The sequence below is a fragment of the Leucopleurus acutus genome, assembly GCF_964270905.1.
Source record: "Leucopleurus acutus genome assembly, chromosome: 11".
Lineage (NCBI taxonomy): Eukaryota > Metazoa > Chordata > Mammalia > Artiodactyla > Delphinidae > Leucopleurus > Leucopleurus acutus.
In genome coordinates, this window is record NC_139152.1 from 93,963,836 (window position 1) to 93,986,468 (window position 22,633).

Genomic DNA, 22,633 nt, shown 5'->3' on the forward strand with positions numbered 1-22,633 from the left:
CCCTTGCACCACAACTATTGATCCCGCACGCCACAACTAGAGAGAAGCCCGCGCACCGCAAGGAAAGATCTCGCGTGCGCAACTAAGACCCGACGCAGCCAAAAAATAAATAAATTAATTAAATATTTAAAAAATTTTAAAAATTTAAAAAAATAACCAGGTGATTAGGAGAAGAGGTTTGTCTCACCAGTGGACTTATCTGTTATTTCCTTGTTATTGTGAATTGAATGGCATGACGGAGCAAAGGCGAGCTGGTCTACAATCAATTCTCAAGGTATTATGTCTAAAGCGTCAGAGCTTCCACAGCACGGCCACAGCTTTGCAGATGCCCGCATCATGAGAGTTGAAATAACAAAGCCCACCCAGCAAAGGTGAAAGCCGAGGGCACCAAAAGGCCTGCCTTGACAGCTTTCTGCCATGCATCCCCTCGAACATCCAGCTGGTCCAATGCCTCAGTGACTATGAAGAGTGAGGGCTGCCGCCAGGAAGTAGTGCATCGCAGAGCAAGGATTCAAATAAGCAGCTGGGGGTCTTCCCTGGTGGTCCAGGGATAAGACTCTGCTCTCCCAATGCAGGGGGCCCAGGTTCGATCCCTGGTCCGGGAACTAGATCCCACATACATGCCGCAACTAAGAGTTCGCATGCCGCAACTAAGGAGCCCGCCTGCCGCACCTAAGACCCAGTGCAACCAAATAAATAAATATTAAAGACAAAACAAACCAACAAAACACAAATAAGCAGCTGGAAGTAGGCCCAGGAGCAAAACACTGACCATCCTCTCACCAATCCAGTGGAGAGATGCAGCCTTGGAAGCAGAATGGTGGTTGGGTGACAGGTGAATATGCTGTATTCCACACCATTCTGGGGTAGGTCGGTCCTAGAGAAATGCTGAGACCTGAGCCAGTCTGACCACTGGGATTTAGAGGAACAGAGCTCGCCCTCCTCCGGCACCACAGAGGACACTCAGCCTCCAGAGAGTCCCCATGTCGCTCCTGAAGGCTCAAGGTCATCCCCAGAACGTCAGCTTTAAAATGAGGATGATTATTTCTGCACCACCGTTCCGCCTCACTGGGGAGGGCTATGGTAAGAAGGAAAAGTTGAATTTATAAAGATATTGAAATGTGATAAAAAGTACAGATAATTTTTGTTTCGGATGATTGTTTTGTTTAGCAGTAGGAGAAAAGATACACTATGGGAAAATATATACCATGCAAACAGGTTTAGGCATGTAGCACTGTGCTTGGCTCAAAGGAAGCATCTCATAAACGTAATAGGAATAAGTATAGTCAGAAGTAATAAGCTGTAAGAAGAAACTGATATGGGCCATGCGGTGGGTGGAAGAACTGGGACAATATAAGGTGCCTGAAGGTGCCGAAAGGGGTGCCTCTGATTATCACTCCCACCTAGTAGAGAGCCCTGCAGGAAATGTGGGACCCAGCCCAGCTGATGGAGCTGCCCTGCAGAGCGGGGCAGGGAAGGCCCCAGGGTCCAGGGACAGGCATTCATGGGGGCCTGGAAATCAAATCTCAGGGCAGGAAGGGCCTCCAGAGAACCCTCAACAGGGTAGCAGTCTCCTCCGTAGCAGCCCAGCTTCTAGCTGTTTTACGAGGAGGGACATTCTGCAGAGTCAACTTTCATGTGAAGAAAGTTTACTGTGGTTTGAGATTGTTTAAAGACCACTGCCCTAATTCTAGACTCTCACCCTGCAGGTGGAAAACTGAGGCTCGGAGCAAGGAATGCCCCACTCTGGGGTCAGCCAGGGGTGCGATCTGAGCTGCAGATCCTGGCTTGGGTCAAGCCTGGTTACTGAGCTGCTACTATTGGGCAAGGTGCCTACCGTGCACCAGGGTCCCACAGGGATCTGCTTGGGTGCTGTTTGGTGTTTTGGACCCTCGAGCAGGTGAACAGGGACTAGCTGGGCCGGTTAGAGGTCTGCTGGACTGTGCTGGCAGAGGGTGGCTCTATGCCTAGAAACTGGCAACAAGGCCACTCCCTATTGACAGGAGGTGGGGTCTCTGGGCAGGGTGAGGTCTTCATTGGCTTCGAGTCACTCACCTGGGGAAGACGCAGGTTCTCAGAGGGAGTGTTCTAGGGGACTCCAGAGGACTCATCTCTCTCTAACCCAGTATTTATTCCATACGAGACACTGTGCCCAATGCTTCTAAGTGTGAACCCAAGAAATTGTTTCACAATCTATGAAGCAGGCGCTATTAGTAAACCCAGGTTACAAAGGAGGCAGGGAGAGGTTAAGTCACTCAGCTGGTGGTGGGTGAGGCTGGGATTTGAGCCCACAGGCTAACTTGAGAGCCCCTACTTAATTTTTCTTTTTTTTTTGGCCGGGCCGAGTGGCTTGCAGGATCTTAGTTCCCCCACCAGGGATTGAACTCAGGCCCTCAGTAGTGAAACCTTGGAGTCCTAACCACTGAATCGCCAGGGAATTCCTGACAGCCCCTACCTTAAACTAACAAACGGGGACTTCCCCGGTGGTCCAGTCGTTAGGACTCCACACTTCCACTGCAGGTGGCACAGGTTCGATGGGGGAACTAAGATCCCGCATGCCGCGTGGCACGGCTGAAAAAAGAACCAAACAAACAAAAACCTACTTCTTTATTAAGCCAAAAATTGCAGGAATGGTAGAAAATTTCTATATGCACTTCACCCAGATTCCCCAATTGTAAATATTTTATCACATTTTCTCAATAATCTGTTCTCTCTCAATCTCGTTTTGAACCATTTGAGAGTAAACTGCAGATAGATGCCCCTTACCTCTAAGCACTTCAGTGTGTGTTACCTAAAATCAAGGACATTCTCTACCATGACCATAGGACAATGATCAAAACCAGGAAATTAACATCGAGACGATACTATTATCAGACCTTATTCAGATTTTACTAATTATCTTAATAACGTCCTTCATGACAAAAGAAAATTCTGGGTCACACGTTGCATTCGATCATCTCCTTTGGCTCCTTTAATCTGGAACAGTTCCCCTTTCTTTATCTTTCATGATCCTGTCATTTTTTCTAAGCATACAGTTCCAGTTATTTTATAGAACTTCTCTCAGTTTAGGTTTGTCTGATGTTTCCTCATGAGGAGAGCGATTGTATGAATTTTTGGCAGGAACACCACAGAAGTGATGCTGTCTCCTTCTCCATGAATCATTTAGGAGCTACGCATGTCAATTTGTCCCATTCCTGGTGATATTAACTTTGGTCACTTAGTGAAGATGGTACCTGCCAGGTTTCTCCACTGTAAAGTTACAATCATTCTATTTGTAATTAATAATTGTCCATGGAGAAATACTTTGGACCCATGTAATATCATGTTCCTCATCAAATTTTTGTGTCCACTGGTGATTCTTTGAGGAATCTATTATTACTTTGTGGTCTTAATTGTCATTTTCTAATTCTGTCCTTTTTACTCGAAGGAGGAGTTTTCTCATTTATTTATTCATATCACTTTGGATTCCTCTCTTATTCAGTAGGTTATAATCCATGGTTACTGTTACTTCTTTTGATGTTCAAATTGTCCCAGATTTGGCCATTAGGAACCCCCTTCAAGCCAGAGAGCTCCCACTTTTAAATATGACATTGCACCATGTCCCTTGACCTTGACCAGAAAGGGAGACACATCCGTGGGGAGCAGTCCCTGCTGGGTGGATACTGAAGCCCTGACCCCCTAATGCAGGCAGGCAGGGGATGGGACAGGGTTTAGGCAGCCTGGTGTCCAGGGGTGTTGTGCAGACCCACTGGGGATTCATTCACTAGCTGAGCACCTACTATGACCTCAGCTTTTGAAAAGCTCATTGAAAATGGAGGGTAAAGAAAACAATCGCAGTTGTGCAGTTTCTAAAACTGAGAACTTTTTACCCCAAGAGGTAACATGAGTGGCTCTCCTTGATATGTAAATATAAGGTAAGGGGAATTGTTTGAGTGCCAGACATAACTGCTGCAATATTTGGTCACTTGGGAAGCTAGTGGGCCAATCTGCATATGAAACCCAAGGCCTTTGGGAGGTAAGGGATAGATGTCACAATGCCAGGTGGACAAAGGCCCACAGCCCAGAGGCAAGGAAGCATAGCAAGGGCTCTGAAATCAAAGTACACTACATCAAAGGAAGAGGGAGCCTTGCTGGTGACCAGGGCTCCACACAAAGACCTCCTAGTTGGGGAGGTCCTATGCCCTACTCAGTAAGATAAGGTAGGTGCTGTGATGTCAGTTTCAAAAAAAAAAAGACATGGCTCTTGGAGTGACAGCAGGCACTTCAGGCAATGGAAACACCATGAGCAAAGAAAAGAAGGAACTGGGACACTCTCCCGTTTTGCCCCCAGAGCCGCCTCTTTTGGGTGGAGCTCCAGGCCCTGAATACATCCCCACATTTATGCTGGGCCCCACCCAGTTGGACAGAGCCCCAAGCGTCTGGATCAGGAATTAGTTAGGTCTGGATTCAGACTCAAGTTCTTATACTTCCTGGCTGGGTGACTTTGGAAAGTCACTTTACCTCTCTGAGCCTTCACTCATTTATTTCTTCAACATGCGTTTATTGAAGGCTTACTATGTACAGAGCACTGCTCTAGGTACAGGACGTGAAGTGGTCAGCAAGATAGACAAGGTTCTACCTTCATGAAATTTACATTCTGGTTGAAGACAGACACTGAATAATAAGCAAATACATAAGCAAGATAATACCCTATGGGAATATTAAGGTAGTATAAAAACGAATTTCAGAGGTGGGGGCTCCTTTAGCCAGGGCTGTCAGGAAAGACGTCTCTGAGGCAGGGACATCTGAGCTCACCTGAAAGATGAGAAAGAGCCAGGCAGTGAACAGAAGAGGGAACAGCAAGTGCAAAGGGCCTGTGGCAGGAAGGAGCTTGGTGTGTTTGAGGAACAGTAAGAAGGGCAGTGTGGCTGAAGAGTAGTGGTGAGGGGAGAGAGACGGGAGGTGAGGCTGCAGCGCTGGGTAGAGGCCAGATGGCTTAGGGCCCTGTACGCCAAAGAGAGGAGTACAGTTTATATTCTAAATGCAAAGGGAAACCTTTGAGGGCGTTAAGCCAGAGGGTGGGAGAGTGTGAAACAATCTGATCTTTGTTTCGAGAAGAACATTGGTGTGCAAAGAAAGCCTTTAGGGGCAAAGTGAAGAAGTTATCAGGAGCCCTCCGCCATTGTCCAGGTGAGTTGATGGTCCCTGGGTCAGGTGGTAGGACTGGGGGTGGCCAGAAGTGGTCAGATGCAGGGTAGTGTTGGAGGTGGAGCCAGCCTGACTCATGAAGTGAAGAGGAAGGAGAAAGGGATGCGGCAAGGCTCCTAGGTCTGGGCTTGAACAGCTGATGTGGGAGAGACTGGAGGTGTGGGTTGCTGAGGTGGGGTTAATGCTCAGGAGTTGGATTTTGGCCGTGCAGGGTATGCAGGCCCCATCTGGTACCAACGTGGAGGCGTTGAGTGGGCAGTTGGATACAGTCTGAAACTCAGAGAAGCTGTTCGCTCTGGAAATACAAATTTGGAGCTCCTGGCATTTAAAACCACGAGACTAGATGAGATCATCAAGGCAGAGGGTGTAGGTCGAAAGGAGGCCCAGAACTGTCGACTGTAAAATGAGACAAATGACACCTTCATCCGAGCGGCTCTAGTGAGGTGTCACGTGAACGCCCCTAGCCGCGCTCTAACTGGGATTGAAAATTCTGGGGGCGTGGTCTTGATGTGGGCGGGGTCTTCCGGGGCGGAGTTGGCCGGGGGCGGGGCTGAGGAGCTGGGAGGACGCTGCGGGGCCGGGGGGCGGCCGGGGAGGTGACGTCACCGCATGACTGAGTTTTTATGAATGAAAGGAATCCTGTGAGTGAGTAATTCCGGGAAGCTCGCCTTACAACTCCGCGCGGCCCCCTGCGCTTCCCGCCCCACAACAAAACTCGGCGCGTCGCTCCCGGGAGCCGGGCTCGGAGCGACCCGCGGTCGGGACCTGAGGGGAGACTGACCAGGGCACGGGCCGGGACAGCAGCTCGGAAGGCAGCGGGACCCGCGAGTGCCAGGGACGCCAGGCGAAGCAGGCCGAGAGGCGGGTGAGGGTCGCTGGTCCTGGACCGGGACGGGCGCGCCGGACCCGGAGGCGGCAGGGTCTCCGCACCCCGGGAACGTGCCTGGGGCAGGGCGCCGGGGCTCACTCAGTCGGTGCTCCCGTGGATCCCTCGCCGGGACGACTGGCTTGACGACTGGTGGGGGGGAAGGGCAGAGGTCCGGCGGGGCCGAGACGCGGCCGAAGCAAGCTTGGCGGGGTGCGGGGGTTAGGGGTCCCATTTGGGGGGCGCAGGCCGAGAGGCGGCGAAGCCAGGCAGGAAGGGACAGCGCGGGCTGGCGAGCGTCAGCGTCCGCCCAGGCGGGGCCGGGAGCGGTGTGTGAAAGTACGTGACTCGGTGAGAACAGTCCCTGGACCGGTGCCCGCGGGCCGTGCGTGCGCGGTTTGTTTACGTCCGAGGGCGGCCGTGCGTGTGTGTTCCCTGGCCACCTTCCTGGGTATGCCGTCAGGTGCGTGCTTGCGCCGTGTACCTTGGGGAGTGTGCGTGTGTGTGAGTGTGCGTGTGCGTGTGCGTGTGCGTGTGTGTGTGTGTGTGTGTGTGTGTGTGTGTGTCCGCGCGCTCCCAGGAGGATAAGGATCCTGGCGCCTGTGTACCAGCGGAGCGTACCTCGGAGAGAGAGTGACCACAGGAATAAACACGGAATAGGGACGCAGCTAGAGAAGCGCCCCAGTCCATAGTCACAAGGGGCCCGGGAATTCTCTCCCGAGTTGTCTCCTCTCCACCAGCCGGCGGCGTTCAGGCCCTCGCTCTCCCCGGAGTTTCCCAGGACCGCAGCCATGTGACCCGCGGTGTTTGTCCCCCGCCCAGAGCCGGCGCCTTCAGCCACAGGGTGGGGCGAAATATCAAAGATCCCACCGGGCTCGTCTGGGCGACGAGGTGAGGGGGCCACCCCTGGCCCCAGCACCCTAGTGGGTCTGGCAACAAAGTGGGCTGGGGTCCAGGTCCTTGTCCCCAGGTTTTCTGGGCAGCTCGGGGAAGACAGACTCCCCTCAGGACTCTCCTTCATCCCCAGGGTTGCCCAACCCTTCAGTCTAAGGAGAAACAGGAAGAGCCAGAAAAACCCACGGCAAAAGTCGGAGGTAGGAAGGGATACCACGCTTCCTCTGGGTGGTCTGGGTTCTAGAGGTTGTACCTGCTGGGTCAGGGAGGGTGAGAGCCCAAGGTTGGGGTGGAGCTGGTTTCTGCACTCCTGGTGGTTTCAGTTCACAGGTGGGACTAGTCAGACAGACCTATGGATGACTGGACCTGAGGAGATAGTTGAGGGCCTGGGCCAGGCATGGAAAACAAGCAGTGGGACTGCTGGTCTTGGCGCATGAGGGGGTAATGCGAGAGGGGTGGGGCCCCCAACCTCACCCCGCCCCCTCCCCATCAGCCCCCTGCTGAGGGAAGCTGAGGGGTGGGCTGGGGGTTAGGGATTCCTTGGTCCTATTCTGCCCTCCCTGTCCTCCCACCCACAAGGCTACAGAATCATGGGGGTTGGGAGGAGGGCATTGAGCTTGATTAGATTACCTTTTTTTAAAAAATAAATTTACTTTATTTATTTATTTTCAGCTGCAATGGGTCTTCGTTGCTGCATGTGGGCTTTCTCTAGTTGCAGCGAGGGGGGCTGCTCTTCGTTGCCGTGCGTGGGCTTCTCATTGCAGTGGCTTCTCTTGTTGCAGAGCACAGGCTCAAGGCACATGGGCTCAGTAGTTGTGGCTCCCAGGCTCTAGAGCGCAGGCTCAGTAGTTGTGGTGCACGGGCTTAGTTGCTCCGCGGCATGTAGGATCTTCCCGGACCAGGGATCAAACCTGTGTCCCCTGCATTGGCAGGTGGATTCTTAACCACTGAGCCACCAGGGAAGTCCGATCAGATAAACTTTTAACTTTGAATCTTTGAGCAGCTACCACAGCTGGGAACTTCCATGTCCCCATCTGCAACAGGAACTAGGTAACATCCAAGGTGGTAGGATGGGAGTAGAATGGGGGAGGTATGGCAGCCTGCACACACAGACTAATTTCCAGGGGAACTGTGGGAGAGAAAGCAGAGCTGACCACCCCAGGCTGAGGCCAAGGGTGTCCAGAAGTATGTGGAGTCCAAGTAAGGGAGGCGGCCACCAGGAGCACAGGAATCAAGCAGGCCCATCCTCAAAGCTGGGCAAGAAACATCCCTGCGTAGGGCTAGGGACCAGGGGGGTGGGGGGCAAGAGGGAATGGCTGGTTGACTCAGTCATAGATGGAAAGCTAGTACTGAGAGGTTTAACCTCCCATGGAACCACCCCTGGGCCTTCAGTAGGGTCCAGGACCCAATGTCAGCTCCCTTGGCCTCTATGCCTCCCTCAGTCCTAACACTTTTAGCCTGCATTGCCATGGAGCCCATCAAGGCCTAGATGCTGGGGATAACATTGTGCACAAATCAGATCCAAAGCCTGCCCTCTGGGAGCTTACAGTCAAGGAAGGGAGATGAAGTTGAAGGAAGAGCCACTAACCTAAATGTAAAACCACAGCTGAGATGGGTGGTATGAGGGGGAAGTCACTGTGGTTAGAAAGTATATAACAGAGCTCTGACTTAGCCAGGGCAATCAAGGAAGGCTTCCCTGAGGAGGTGACCAGTCAGCCAGGTTGTCAGTTCAAGTGATGATCATCTATGAATGCCTTGAGGGCAGGGGCTTTGATTCAACTTTGGGTCTAAGGAAGCCCAGCACTGAGCCTGGCACCTACAGGGTAGGTGCTTCTTGGGTGTTTGCTGATTGAATGAATGAATGAGCACTGGGTCAGTATTCTGGTAGAACTCCACAACACCTAGAGAAAAAGGCCTGGGAACCCCAGGGAAGCAAGAAGCCTGGGCATGGGCTGTAGGATTCTTGAAGCAGTTTCTCCAAAGCGAGCAGATACTTCAGGGTCCAGGTGACATCCTCCCCCCACCCCCCTCCACACACACCCCGTGTGACCCTCTGGGAAAAGTGCAGAGATGGTAGAGTTTACTGGGTGCTCATTCATTTATTGTCAGCCTGAGGATCCTGGAAGAGAGTGGGGAGAGAACATAGTGGAGGCCCAAAGGGCTGGAAGGGAGGCTGGCGTCCTAGGGTTTTGAAATGGGCCGAACATGAGCAGGTTTATAGGTGTCAGTAATGCTCCCTCTGACAGCTCTTGGGGGAGGATGGATGGTGGGGTCAGAGGTGGAGGCAGGCACAACTAGAGGCCAGTGAGGAGGTGGCTTTGGTCATGGTTCAGCTGAAAGAGGAAGCAGTCCCTGGCTATGCAAGTGGAGCAGAGGGAGGGTTGAAGCTGATAGTCTCTGAGTTTGTGTTCTCATGCCCCTGCCCCCAAGAAGCCTTCCCTGATTTCCTTTCCCTTCCTCCAGGGTCTCTACTCTGCTAGTGGTCTTGGAGTTCCATTCTGGGCCAGAATCTGACACTCTAAACTCTGAGATTGTCAGTGCTAGGTGGTACCCTAGGCTTGGTGGTTTGGCGTGTTGGGCCCAGAGAGAGGAAGTGGCATACCTGAAGTCACACAGCGGGTGTGAGCAGGTGGTAGAACCTGAGCTGGACCCCCAGGCTCCCACTTCCCAGCTGGGTTCTCCCAGCTTTGCTCCCCTTCCAGCAGGGAGGAGGCTCCACCAGTGCTGGCTGCCAAGGCCCAGGAAAACACATTTTTTCCCTCTGTCCTCACAGAGGAAGCAAAATGGCTCAGCAGTCAGCGAGGAGCCCATGCCAGGGGGTGGGCCGTCTACTAGGGGGCCGGGGATGTGGCTGCTGACTGGGCAGGGCAGCTGTCAATCCCCCAAGGGTAAGTTCATTCTCCAGGCTTCCAAGGGAATGTTAGGAACCTGCAGACCCCAGAGGTCAGCTCTGCAGGCCTCAAGAAGAAAAAGGGAAGAAGCAGGGCTGGGGGTGTGGGGGAAGTGCGGTGACTGGCAATGAAGAAAGAGCCCTGAGCTGGGGGTCGGGACTCCTGGGTTCCAACCCACCACTGCCACCAAACAGCTGCCCTGTTGCTTCAGTTACAGAACAAGGAGGTTGGAACAGCTGCTGTCTCAGGTCCCAGGTCTACCGGACTGGCCGAGGCAGCCTGGTGGAGGACCCTGGCCCCTTGGCTGACAGCCCAGCAGCCCCTGGCCTGGAGTTGGAGGCTGAAAGCCTGAGGTTATCAGAAAGGTCCCCCTTCTTGTGACTCTCCCTCTGTGGTTGCCTGACTTTGCTGAGCTAGGACATTCCTGCACAAACATAGGTGCCTCAGCTGACATCCAGCATGTGCTTGAGGCAGCTGGGGCCAGGTCAGGAGGAGGAAGATGAAAGGAGGGAAGAACAGGTTCAAAGCTTCCCTAGGGCCCCAAGTACTTAGAATCACAGCCAGCAGAGGGGGTGGGGCCTTCAGCCATTAGACAGAAAAGGGCATGGCCAACAATTTCCTCTTGGGCCTAATCTGGAGGGCCGTGTTGATGAGGATTCTGAGGTTGTGTCCAAGCTCAGTGGAAAACAGTGCTATGCCGAGAAAGATTCAGGGGCTGTGTCCAACCTCAGTGGGAAAAAGTGCTGTGATTGATTACTGACGTCTGTGTTAGGAGTGGAGGGAGGGGTGATGGTGAGATAAACCAACCATCTGCCACTTCTGATCTTGTCTAAGCCTCTTGTATTTTACACGCTAATACTATGATGATTGTCCCCCCTTTATAAGTGAGGAAGCCAAGGTCCAGAGAGGAAAAATGACGTATCCGAGGGGCCATGCCTCCCAAGTTCTGCATCAGCCCTAGCACCCTGTGCTCAGCACCCAGCAGGCTCTCAGTTAACCTACGTCAGGAGAGGCTTCCCCTCTCCCATTAGGCTCTCCGTGTAGCCCAGACTTCCTGGGTGTCACCTAACGCCCCAGCTCCCTGAACAACCGGCCAGGGGGCCTGGATATCTGTATGTCATTTGCATATCCCTAGCAGACCCGATACAAATCCTAGCACATCAGAGCTGGGCAGCCTCGTAGACTGGCAAGTCCTCCGCTTCACAGGGTTGGAGAAACAGGGCCCAGAGAGGGTGCCCTGTAAGGGCCACACTGGGAGGAGACACATGGCTCAATGTGGCCTCAGTCCCAGGATCCACCCCTTGTTAGCTGTGTGACCCTGGACTACTCTATTGACATCTCTGGCCTCACAGGGCTGTTGGGAGAACTGGGGTGATGATGGTGTGAAAGGGATCAGGATTCAGTCCTGGGGCCTTTACAGGTGTTCAGAATTCCTCCTGATTTGGGGGGAGGCAGCCATTCACCGGCTGTGTGACTTCAGGCAAGAGATGCCCCTCTCTTGTCTCCACCTCCCCCTGGGTGAAGTGAGGAGGCAGGGGCCAGACGGTCTCTCAGGACCTTTCCTGTGTGGCTCTGGCCAGCCGGAGCTGCCAAATCAAAGCGAGGTCCCAGGAACTGCTACAGGCCCAACCCCTCCTGGACAGACTCAGCAATTCTAATAACCACCCAGGTGCTCACTGACCTCTCCGGTTTGTACCACTTAGTTCCACCAAAACCCTGCGAGGCAGGTATTGTTTGCATCCTACAGATGGGAAAGTGGAGACCCAGAGAGGTGGAGTGGCTTGCCCAGGGTCACACAGCCTGGAGCAAAGAGAGATGCGACTCAAACCCAGGCTTTACCCTTAATCCCATGTTCCTCTCCCATACCCCACCTGGGAGCCAGTCATGAGGATAGAATCCCTTCTGCTCCCTTCCCATCCTCCTGGTGTCTGTGTACCATCCCTGCCATGCAGAAGCCAGGAGGCAGATGGAAAGCAGGAAGAATCGGAGGTAGGGCCAGGAGGTTTGTCTCTCGATGGTATTCAGCGGGGCTTGGGCTTGGCACTCGGTTCAGACTCTGACAAGCTGGGTGACGGACAGTGTCATAGACCCATTCACACTTCACCAGTGCCTGCTCCCTGCCAGCCCCTGTGCTGGCAGCCTCAGCACCCAAAGCTGCCTGGGCCTGGTTCTTGCCTGTGGAGCTTCCTGTCTGGTAGGGAGTCAAGGAAACAGACCATTACAACGTAGGGGAGAACTGCTGGGGTGGGCGGTGTTGAACAAGTCCTAGGAGCCTGGGAGGGCTTCCTGGAGGAGGAGATGTCTACGTCCGGGGCAGAAGGCTGAATGGTAGGAGTCTGCCAGATAAAGTGGGGGTGGGGGGAGAAGTGTCACAAGGTTTGGGGTGGCCCAAAGGCAAGAAAGCATAGGGTGAGAGGAAGTGTAAGCAATTCTGGGACTTCCCTAGTGGCGCAGTGGTTAAGACTCCGTGCTCCCAATGCAAGGGGCCCAGGTTCGATCCCTGGTCATGGAACTAGATCCCACATGCATGCCTCAACTAAGGAGCCTGCCTGCCGCAACTAAGACCCAGCACAACCAAATGAATAAATTAAATAAATATTAAAAAAAAAAAAAGAAATTCCTTGTGGCTGGAGTGCAGAATGGAGGCGGGCGGTAGTGGGAAATGAGTCTGGGGTGCCTGGGGGTTAGTAGATGGGGTTATGTGATATGGCACGAGGAGTGGTTTAGCTGGATAGTTAGACCTCTTTGAACAGGTGGCACTGAGCAAAGACCTAAATGATGAAGAGTCTATGGGGAGATAACAGGGAAGAGAACAGTAAAGAGAACAGCAAAGGCCCTGAGGCTGGAATGAACCACTCAGTGAGGCCACTGTGGCTGGACCACTGGGGCAGAGGAAGGTGGTATGAGATGAGTTCTAAGACAGCGGGGGCCTTGAATGCCAAGGTAGTGTGTTTGGGTTTTATTCCAAGTGGGAAAAAAAACTGACCTTGGCCTCCTGTCTCCCCTAGGTCTCAGCCCAGAGGGCACCTTCTGCAAACATGTCTGTGGATCCCTTATCCAGCAAAGCCCTGAAGGTGAGAAGGCAGCCCTTATTGTCTCTGGTCCTCCCCTCCCTCCCTGCCCCCGCTGAGCTCCCATCCCAACTTCCCCTTCAGTTCCTGGAATCCCCAGGAGTGTCTCAGCACTCATGAAGCCACTGAAAGGGCCCCGGGCTGGGAACCAAGAGGCCAGGGCTCTGGCCACAGGCTGTGTGCCCTGAGGCAGGTCACTTCCCTCTCTGGACCTGCTTCCCCATCGGAACAATGTTCCCTGGGCTGTAGGACTTCAAAGGTGCTTTCCTGGGTTTCTCCGGCTGAGTCCAGGCCCGGTCGCTGGGTTAGAATCCGGGCTGAGCTCTGGGGTGGCTCCTTTTGTGTTCAGATCCCGGTTTGGCCCGGTTTCCCCTTTCGGGATTACTGCTCCCCTTCCGAATCTTGGAGCAAGTCCAGCCACCACCTCAGTGCCCCTGGCGGTGAAGGGGGAACACTAGCGGTGGAGGGGGAGCCGTCCCCAGCACCTGCTGCGCGCCAGGTCCAGAGCTCTGGGCCCGCAGGTCGCACTGTGACCCTGGGCCTCAGTTTCCCCATACGCCCGACCTGCTGCCCGCAGATCAAGCGCGAGCTGAGCGAGAACACGCCGCACCTGTCCGACGAGGCGCTGATGGGGCTGTCGGTGCGCGAGCTGAACCGGCACCTGCGCGGGCTCTCAGCCGAGGAGGTGACGCGGCTCAAGCAGCGGCGCCGCACACTCAAGAACCGCGGCTACGCAGCCAGCTGCCGCGTGAAGCGCGTGTGCCAGAAAGAGGAGCTGCAGAAGCAGAAGTCGGAGCTGGAGCGCGAGGTGGACAAGCTGGCGCGCGAGAACGCCGCCATGCGCTTGGAGCTCGACGCGCTGCGCGGCAAGTGCGAGGCGCTGCAGGGCTTCGCCCGCTCCGTGGCCGCCGCCCGCGGGCCCGCCGCGCTGGTGGCTCCGGCCAGCGTCATCACCATCGTCAAGTCAGCCCCGAGCCCCGGCCCCGCCCCCGGTCCGGGCCCCGCCCCCGGCCCCGCCGCCTGCTCCTAGTGGCCGCCGAGCCCCGCTCGCTCCGCCCACGCCCATTCTCCAAACCACAGGCCCCTCTGACCCCAGCTGCCTTCCCTAAGTGCCTAAGCGCAGTCTCTGTCTCCAAGTGCCATATCTCTGCAGCCACCAGCCCCCGTGGTGAACACACACGTTCCCTCCCCAGAGCCTGTCTTCCTCCCGCGGCCCCTGAAACTGGGACCTAATGGCCCTGGGGAGGGGCAACGGTGATGAGATAGGAGGTAGGTGGGGTCGGGGTCTGGGGTTTCCTCTGGTAGAAAATTTCAGACTTCTTAGTTTGGGAGGAGGGGATACAGAGCGGATTAGAGAAGGGCCATCGAGGGGAAGACGGCCACCCCTCATTCTGTAACAGCTCAGCTTGTGCCATCAGCCCCTCCCCACCCGCTAGGGATACAGGACTAGGCTTGGCCCGGTATGGGTCTTGTGGGGCTGTCTAGTTGGGAAGCTGATGCTCCCGCCTCCGCCTTGCACCCGGATGCCTGGCCTTCCAAAGCTGGAAGACTCATTAGAAATCACCTAGTGAAGCCCACTTAACAGATGAGAAAACAGGCCTCTATCGGACGTGCCCAAGGCCACATATGCTTAGTGGTTGAGCTGGAACCCTGTCTTCCCACGCTGCCCTGAGATTCCAGCCATGGTTGTCAGGGGGACAGCGGCCAGGGCCTGAACAGGTGGTGAAAGGGCCTCCGTGGCCTGGGAGATGGCTCTCTGTGAGTCAGGTGAAGAGACGCAGAGGGAGAGAGAAGGTGACGCAGATGGAAGAGAGGGAAGGAGCTGGCCAGGCTCAACCCTGGGCTCTCCCTGCAGCCAGGGAGCTGGCCAGCCAAAGAGAAAGGGGACCAAGGAGGTGACCACTGTGGCGGTGGGGAGATGAGAAGACAGATCCTATGGTTCTGCAGCCTGGGATAGGGGTCCTTAAAGGGAAGGGTCCCACCTGTCCACCCTGTGGGATGGGGGCTGACCACTGCCATTGATCACCATTCTCTTGGGAAGCCCGGCCCGAGCCTTCCCCCGCCTGCCTGCCCCCCAACTATACAGCTGCTCCTCCCTGCTGTTTATTTATTGCACGAATCTAAGTTATTCTCCCCAGCCAGAGCCCAGCGCCCACTGCCCGGGAAAAGTGGTGTGTGGCCCTGAGCTGGACTTTATATTTTATATCTGCAAATAAATCACATTTTATCTTATACTTAGGAGAAGCCGGATGGCAAAAACAACCAAAAAATGTTTTTTAAAAACAATTGCCCGGCCCCCGGAATTTATTTATTTTTCTGACTTACAGTAAGCGAGTTATCCGCCTTCTGTATTTTGTAGACTTTCTGAATAAAGTCAAGTTCTCTTTTTCCACAGTTTAGAAGCGTATGTCCTGGTCTATGTTTTTTTTGGGGGGGGGTTCTGAATGAGGGGCCCAAGAGGGGGTTCTGCTTTCAGCCCCAGACAGGCCCCTCTGCTGGGTGGGAAGGTTAGCCCCAATTTGCAGAGGAAGGAATTGTGCCCCATCACTAGCTCTTGCACCCAGGCTTGGTGCGGGGGCAGGTTAGGCGGAGGTGGAACCGGGCAGGGTGGTGCCCAAACATCTGTCCTTCCATCTGGTTGCCTGGGGCCAAGGAGCTTCCCTGGGGAAGGCAGAGCCAGGAGGATAATGATATGGGGGGTTAAATTCCCTGGGCATCCCTTCAGCAAATAAACAGCCCCGCCCAGGGAGGAAAATTCCCCAATTGAAGAGTAATCTTTCCAGCCTTTCACATTGAGGTCAGACTTTCTACAGCCAAGTAAAAAATATTCTCCTCGTGTTCCAAAAGGCACTGAGAAGCAGGGAGAGAAGTAGCTTCCTCAACCCCCGCCTGCGGGCCTGAAGCACAACCCTGTGTCTCATCCTAGGCCCCAAACTCCCTGTAATTCAACCCAATCTGCTAGCCCAATGGGGTGTTCTGTGGTCTGTGGGTCAGGGAAATCGAGGTGTGTTTTTCTCTAGCTGTATGACCTTTGATGACTTATTTCGCTTCTTGCAGCCTCGGTTTACCCACGTGTACAACTAAGGTACTCTAAGGGCGTAGGTGTGACAAGCACTGGGAACCTGAGGGGCTGCAAGCTTTAACACGCAGAGTGAAAGTTTTTACCCAGCGCACCTGACAGCGGTGAGGAGGATTTCTGCGTGGCTGGGTACGGAGGGATGGCGGGGCTGGGAGAAGGCTGCTCCTGTCGAAGGTGCAGGATCTGAGAGCTGGGGAAGGGCCAAACCACATGGTTTGGGTTGGTCCACAGGCCTTTCTCCCCTCACAGGTTGGGGCCCAGGATCCTGATCCAGAGACGCTGCGCTCAGGCCGGCAGAAAGGGCAGCAGGAAGCTGTCAGGGGGACGAGTGGAGGTTGGCTGGGCTGGGAATTGCCCCCACCCACGCTGCATTCCTGAGTGCCCCCGTCAGCCAGGCCAGGCCCCAGGAAGGCATGCGGCGGTGGTAGGAAGGTGCCAGGTGTCTGGCGCATGCCCACTGCCCCACAGGCCCTGCTCCGGGCCTCCTTACCCCTGGGGGAAGGCGCCTTGGGTCCCAGGGTGGAGGGTGGGCCCAGCGAGGCAGGAAGATAGCCTGGGAGGCATGAGGACCCTGGGAAATCTCTTCCAACCCCTGGGAGACACCTGCAGGAATGGGGCTGCCAGAGTATGGGCCCCCCTATCTGGTTGACCAAACTGGGTACGAGCTATCAACCCACTGTGCACGTCAGCCCTGTGGGGTGTTGAGGAGGGTGGACCCCTAGCGACCAAGGCTGCCACCATGTCCCACTGGCCAGGGGAGGGGGAGACACTTTGTCCAACAGGGGCCTGGACCCCAACTTCAGTCTCTGGCAATGGGAATCGCCCCATCACCTACACCTACACCCGGAAGGAAGGGGGTTTCCTAGGACACCCTTGTCCACAACCACTAAACTCACCCCCAAACACATACAAGGGAGCCAAAGAGGAGGAAGGAAAAAGCCTTACCCACAGGCAGAGATTTCAATACAATCTATATTATCTCATATATATATTTCTTTCTCACTGTATTTGCTCACTTCTGTCACGCATTTAAAATGTCACAGAGACCAAAATAGAGCGGCTTTCTGGTGGAACTCATGGCAGTCACACACGAGATACAAAACTAGGGGACTCTGTCTTCTCATACATCATACAATTCATTTTTCAAGTATTTTTTATGTACAAAGAGCTACTCTATTGGGGAAAAGAAATTAACAAAAAAATAAAAAATAAAAAGACAAGGCAGATTACACATCCTAGGAAGGAGGGGTGGAGTGGTCGGGCACGCGTTCCCAGCCCCCAGCCCCCCAGGGGCTGCTAGCTCCCTGCCACGGAGCCCTGCCTCCACCATGCCAGCGGGCAGGTAGCAGGGTAGGCAAAGACCAGTGGGGCAGGGAGTCAGCAGCACACTTTGGCCTGGAAGGAGAATCAGAGAAACAGATTCATGAAAGCAGATGGTGGGGGTGGATAGAGGTCCTCCTGGGACGGGCTGCCTCCTGCGTAGCCTGCCGCCACTGGCCAGGCCCACCAGGGGCCTGAGAGCTGGTCTCCGGTACCAGACATGCAGGCCTCTGCGCCTGCCACCTGCAGAGCTGGCTTGGTCACCGAAGGAGGCCGGGGGACACTACTGTGATGGAACCCCCCTCCCGACCTCGGCACAGTTCAGTCCAAGAGTGGCCAGAAGGAGAGATGCCACAGTGAAGTTCTGCGCCCACAGGGCAAGGCCCTTCTCCCCCGCTCTGCCCCCTCCTCCAGGCTGTTGCAGCCCAAACCCACGTGCTCTCTGGGTTTCAAGTGACAGAACGCTCCGCCTGTATGAACGTGCGTTGTGTCCCATCACAAGGCTCTTCCGAAGACAGTGGCCAGTGTAAGCCCGGCCTGCCTGGGGGCTGTGGCCCCGGGAGGCTCCATGATACGGGCGAGGAGGTGGGGGAGGGGGAGGGGACTGGTGGTCCTGGCCACCCGAGGCCTGTCCAAGGGCGCTTGGCCCAGCACTGCAGGATCCTCTGAGCGCCAGCAGCTTAACAGGGGGCCCCCAGGGAGTGTCTGGGACAGGCTGAGGGCCCAGTCGGGGGGAGCTTTCATATGTGACTAAGGCACAGAAGAGATGGGCCTTGGGGCCAGATGAGGCAGGACACCAGGCCCTGTTTGGATACGGGGCCAGAGAGAGGAGTCTCCCATCTCCTGGCTCCCCGCCACATGCCCCATCCCTCCCTCCTCCCTCCCGGAGGACGGTGCTCCTCCGGAAGCTGGAAGCTGGTCTGAAATGCGGAGACCAGACCCTCCCCAGGAAACAGGAGGGAGCAGCCCCAGGGAGAGAGACCAGGATCCAGCAGAGGTGCTGACTGCTCAGCCTGGGAAGGAGGGCTGGGAACCCCTGACCCTTTGAATAGCTGGGAAGCAAGGGCTCTACCCAAAATGCTCTCAAGAGGAAAGACCGCAAGTGGGAGGGCAGTGTGGGCGGCTGGCTGTCTTCAGCAGGCCAGGAGGAAGGGGCACGAGGCAGGCAGAGGTGCAGCCACAGAGAGATCACTCAGGAGCCCAGATGCACCTGAGCACCCTTCTGAGGTGGACCCATGGCTCTTGGTGTCTGGCTCTGACCCCTGCAGCATGCCAGCTAGGCCTGGGTCAGGAGGAAGGTCCACAGAGAGCATCCGTTCCCTCCTCCCTCCTCCTGCCCAGGGTGAGGCTAAGCTAGCATCAGACAGGGAGACAGGGGGACAGGGGAGGGAGCAGGCGGGAGGGAGAGCCCGGGTCAGAGTATTGCACGGTGTTTGGGGGAGGGGCTGAGAAGGCTGCAGCCGCTGGTCCACAACACAAGCGTCTGGGCCTGGGCACGGCTGGTCCCAACATGCTGCCGCCAAAGGACGAGCTGCAGGGGCATGGGAGTCGCTCCCACTGTCCTGTGCCCGTCGTCCAGGCAGTAGAGCCTTGGCCTTGTATAAACATTCCTGAAGGCTCCTGGGTGAGCCTGGGCCATCCTCTGGGCAGACAGCATCTGGCTGTTCCTCTTGAAGCGATATGTGTTTCTGGTCCAATAAATTAAAGGGCACTGCCGAAGCTGTGGCAGCCTGCCTCCCAGCCTGGATGTGAGGCTGGAGGCGGGGCACACCCTGCCCTGGGCCAAGGTCCCAGTCCTTCCCCGCCAGCAGCCGCACCTAGAACTCGTCATCAGAGCTGAGCAGGAGAGTCTTCTCGTTGTCCCGGGTGCCAGTGAGGCTGTGGGAGCGCGAGAGGCTGTGGGCACCCCCGCGCCAGGTGGGCCCGGGCTCCAGGGTGGACTGCTGCGTGTACTGCTGGTAGGCGGGCGAGAAGTTGTGGATGGCATCCTGCACGATGTCGTGCGGGTTCATGGTCTCCTTGAGGCTGCTGGAGATGCTCTTCATGGGGGCGCAGCGGCCTGCAGGGCGAGAGGCGGGGGTGAGGGCTCCGGGCAACGGGAGGCAAGGCAGCTGGCCCCCTGCCCCTGGTCCCGGGACCGAACCCCTGCCCCAAGGCTGTGTCATCTAACCAACCCCTCCTGGGACAGAGAATGGGGTCCCGGACATGAGAAGGGACAAGCAAAGCAATGGCTCCTTTGGCGGGGTGCAGAGTGGAGCGCACCCCCGGGGAGAAGGTAAGCAGCCGCTTGGGAAAGTCTGGCAGGCGGGAAGGGAGCTGGGGCGGAGACTGGTGTGCTGCAGGCGCGAGCCCGAGCACCCTGGGGAGGCCAAGACAAGCTCCGCGCCAACTGGAGACAGGGAGTGGAGGGGAGGGGCCCAGGCCCCTCTCGCCTGCGGGGTGCTCCCCTCCACTCTGGGGAGTGGACCAAGGACCCGCTCCATCAGGACAGGCCGACAGGGGCCTGGACCCACAGCGGAGCAGACACCTTGGCTCTTGACAGGACAGGGGCCACCTGCCTTGAGGTGCTTCCTCGTAATTCCCTAACAAATCATCCCCAAGGGCTCTGGGGGGGCAGAAATGGCCCAGGCCCCCAAACCGAGATGGAAGGGGTGAGCCCGACTCTGGTCCCAGGTCTTGAGACTCAAACTTGCATGCTCTTTTCCCCTTCACGCTCTCTGCCACGGAACAGAACTAACTCCCCAATTCCCCACTAACAGGCACCGTGCCCCCAGACAGTGCAGGGCATGTTCCAGGACAATGGGAGACCAGGACGGAAACAGGAAAGCTCTACGGAGGGCACCCCTTGGAGGCGAGTGCTCTGGGCTCTGCCGCCCAGGGGTGCCTGGGGGGGAGGGGGCGGGGACACAGCGAAGGAGCTTGGGAGACACACATGCTGGTGACAGGGACCAGGACTGACGTGCAGGACAGACGTGCAGACTGAGAGCAGAACCTACCGTAAGGGCCGTATGTCGGCACTGCCCGCGGCCAAACCCGGGGCAAAAGCGGGGCAGGGGGAGGGGGAGAGGAGCCAGAGAAACAGAGAAGACAAGAGACAGCTGAGTGAACGCCTCGTGCCCACCGCCGAGGCCGGCACCGCACCACGCACCCCGCCCGCCCCGCCCCAGGCCCTGCCCGCACCCAGGCAGCCCGCTGCCCCCTGGGGGCCTGGGGGGCGTGTCCACCTAGGAGACTCCTCCTTCGAGGCTCACGCTTTCTTCTGGTGGGGGACAAAGAGTGGACCCCCAGAACGCTGGTCGGAGTTCCACCTCCGCACTGAAGTAGGGACCGCCCACCCCATTTCTCCTCAGGCTTAGCTAGAACTGCTGAGCCCGTGTCGCCTGCTTTACAAACCTCACAACACTCCACAGACGGGACACGGAGGAGGGGGCAGGTGACGTGTACTGACCACACCACAGCTTTGCACCCAACCCTGACGGGCTGAGAGGGGCCGGGCGCCGCGGTTAGTGGGTGGACAACCGGCCTGGGACCAGCACAGTGGTGGACAAGGGCTCTCAGCACCTTGGCTGGGCTGGGCTGGGCTGGCATCCCCACTACAGCTGGATGCCTGACAACGCTGTTTCTGGCTGGAGCTGGATGTGTCTGGGGGCAGTGGACGGGAAGACAGCCCAGGCAACCGCGGAGAGCCTCTGCAGGGCCACTAGTGCAGAAGCGCCAGCTTGAACCATGGTAAACCTCAAGGGTGTAGAAAGGGTTCTTGGCCACGGCCTCAGACTCCTGGCATAAGGGTGACTTTCCCAAGGGCAGAGGGTGTCAGGACCAGGTCGAAGGGACATCACCCTCAACACTGGGAGGGTGTCAGCCAGATCCTTCCAACTGGGGGCCTGGTGGGAACCAGGTGGGATGCCGGCCGGCAGCGGTGAGCCCTGGCCAGTACAGCGCCCAGCACTAAGTGCAGAATGCAAACCGGGAAGAGTACCTAGAGTGCCCAGGCTGCAAGCGTCAGGTGCCCGAGTCGCGGGGCCTGGAGGGTGAGTCAGTCCACATGCTTCCAGCGGCCTCGGGTATCTTAAGGCCTCTTCCCAACCAGGGAAAGAACAAGGAAGGTAGGGCGAGAGGTGGGGGGCCCGAGGAGCCCTGCACAGGCCAGGCCAGGACAGTGTTTCTACACTCCTCTCAGCACGCCGCTCCCGGGGCCCGAGGTGGGCACAGGTGGTGGGCCTGGGCAAGTGGGTCCTGCTTTCAGCCCACAGGCAGGGAGCTGGCAGCAGCCAAACCCCAGGGTGGATGTGTTAGACCAGGAGGCTTCCTCCTCCCCAGGCCCCGCCCCCCCACGGGGTGAGTCAGTTCAGGCATCCCGAGCCTCCTCTTCCTCCGCCCCCATGAGCATCCCCTCTCTGCCCAGCAGCAGCCAGAGGTAGCCCCCAGCCCCTGATTCTCCAGCCAGCAAGTCAGAATCACCTGGGGATCTGTCAGCACATCCTGCCAGGCCCAAACCCAGGCCAACTATGCAGCAGCTCCGAGGGTGGGGCCTGGACAGCATGGACTTCTAAGACTCTCCAGGGCACCTTACTATACAAGCGGGCTTGCCAACTGCTGTTCTAACAAAGCGAAGATTAGCAGGTGTAAAAAGAAAGCTGTTAAGAGCTATTACCATCTGAGTCTGTTTCTTAGAAGGGATCAGGTTAAAAAAAAAAAAAAAAAGAGCTTTAGAGACAAGGGAATTACAGGACAAAATGGATAACAGTGTCCGATGTCAGGAACCCTCAGGAACTTGCTTATTCTCGGGTCTCTGTCCTGACCTTCCCAAGGGGATATTGTGCTATATCATCTCCATACTCCAGATCTGCTGCAAGAGACAGGTGGGTGTAGCTTCCAGGACCAGTCCCTGACCCTGACACCTTGTGACAGGGGACAGGGGAGCCTGGACCTCTGTGGCCCTTTTCCTACACCTGGGATCCCTGACCTGACCCATCAACACCTGAAGGACCCTGGGAGGCAGGAGGGGCCCTGGGGCGGGGCCGGGAAGCACCCTTCCTACTGGGGGGGTCGACTCCAAGACCCTGGCACATACCTTGTGCGTCCAGCCTCTTGTCAGCGTAGACCTTGTAGGTGAAGGCGTGCCGCAGGGCCAGAGCTGCAAAGAACATCTCCACGCAGATGATGAAGTCCTGGTAGCCAGCAGCCACGGTGCCCTCACCCACCGACACGCGGGCTGAGTGGATCTTGGGGATGGCCCCGCACTTCTCCAGGATGGCCAGGAGCATGCCTGGAAGGGGAGGTGTGGAAGGGGAGGCATGGGCGTCTGGTCCCAGACTGGACCCCC

The 22,633-nt window shown here is 56.5% G+C and overlaps 2 protein-coding genes and 1 pseudogene across 6 annotated transcripts in view; 1 reads left to right on the top strand and 2 right to left on the bottom strand.

Moving 5' to 3' along the window:
* Positions 1-291: 291 nt before the first annotated feature.
* Positions 292-985, bottom strand: LOC309968357 (succinate dehydrogenase [ubiquinone] cytochrome b small subunit, mitochondrial-like; annotated as a pseudogene). Its single transcript has 2 exons — positions 730-985; positions 292-523 (listed from the first exon to the last, which is right to left on the bottom strand). The product of its transcript is annotated as a succinate dehydrogenase [ubiquinone] cytochrome b small subunit, mitochondrial-like (transcript).
* Positions 986-5,776: 4,791 nt separating this feature from the next.
* MAFF (MAF bZIP transcription factor F) lies at positions 5,777-15,292 on the top strand. 4 transcript variants are annotated; one of them, XM_082850217.1, is made up of 3 exons: positions 5,777-5,828; positions 12,846-12,911; positions 13,486-15,292. In XM_082850217.1, exons 1-3 carry the CDS (start codon positions 5,811-5,813, stop codon positions 13,936-13,938), a joined length of 537 nt encoding a protein of 178 aa, XP_082706343.1. In that variant the 5' UTR covers positions 5,777-5,810; the 3' UTR covers positions 13,939-15,292. The 4 variants fall into 4 exon arrangements, with proteins under 4 accessions (XP_082706343.1, XP_082706344.1, XP_082706345.1 ...); XM_082850218.1 differs by lacking the exon at positions 5,777-5,828 and adding an exon at positions 5,844-6,052; XM_082850219.1 differs by lacking the exon at positions 5,777-5,828 and adding an exon at positions 6,467-6,503.
* A 3,492-nt stretch (positions 15,293-18,784) lies between these two features.
* The window catches only part of TMEM184B (transmembrane protein 184B), a 47,614-nt gene continuing 43,765 nt past the window's right edge, over positions 18,785-22,633 (bottom strand). The window contains exons 8-9 of the mRNA XM_082849829.1: positions 22,382-22,576; positions 18,785-19,366 (exon numbers count right to left, since the gene is read on the bottom strand). Coding sequence (XP_082705955.1) covers positions 19,125-19,366; positions 22,382-22,576 — 437 coding nt within the window. The 3' untranslated portion in view covers positions 18,785-19,124. The remainder of the gene's footprint in view (positions 19,367-22,381; positions 22,577-22,633) is intronic.

Excerpts from the sequence above, each read along its gene's own strand:
- MAFF (XM_082850217.1), top strand. Across the intron at positions 12,912-13,485 it reads TATCCAGCAAAGCCCTGAAG|ATCAAGCGCGAGCTGAGCGA; the intron begins GTGAGAAGGCAG and ends TGCTGCCCGCAG.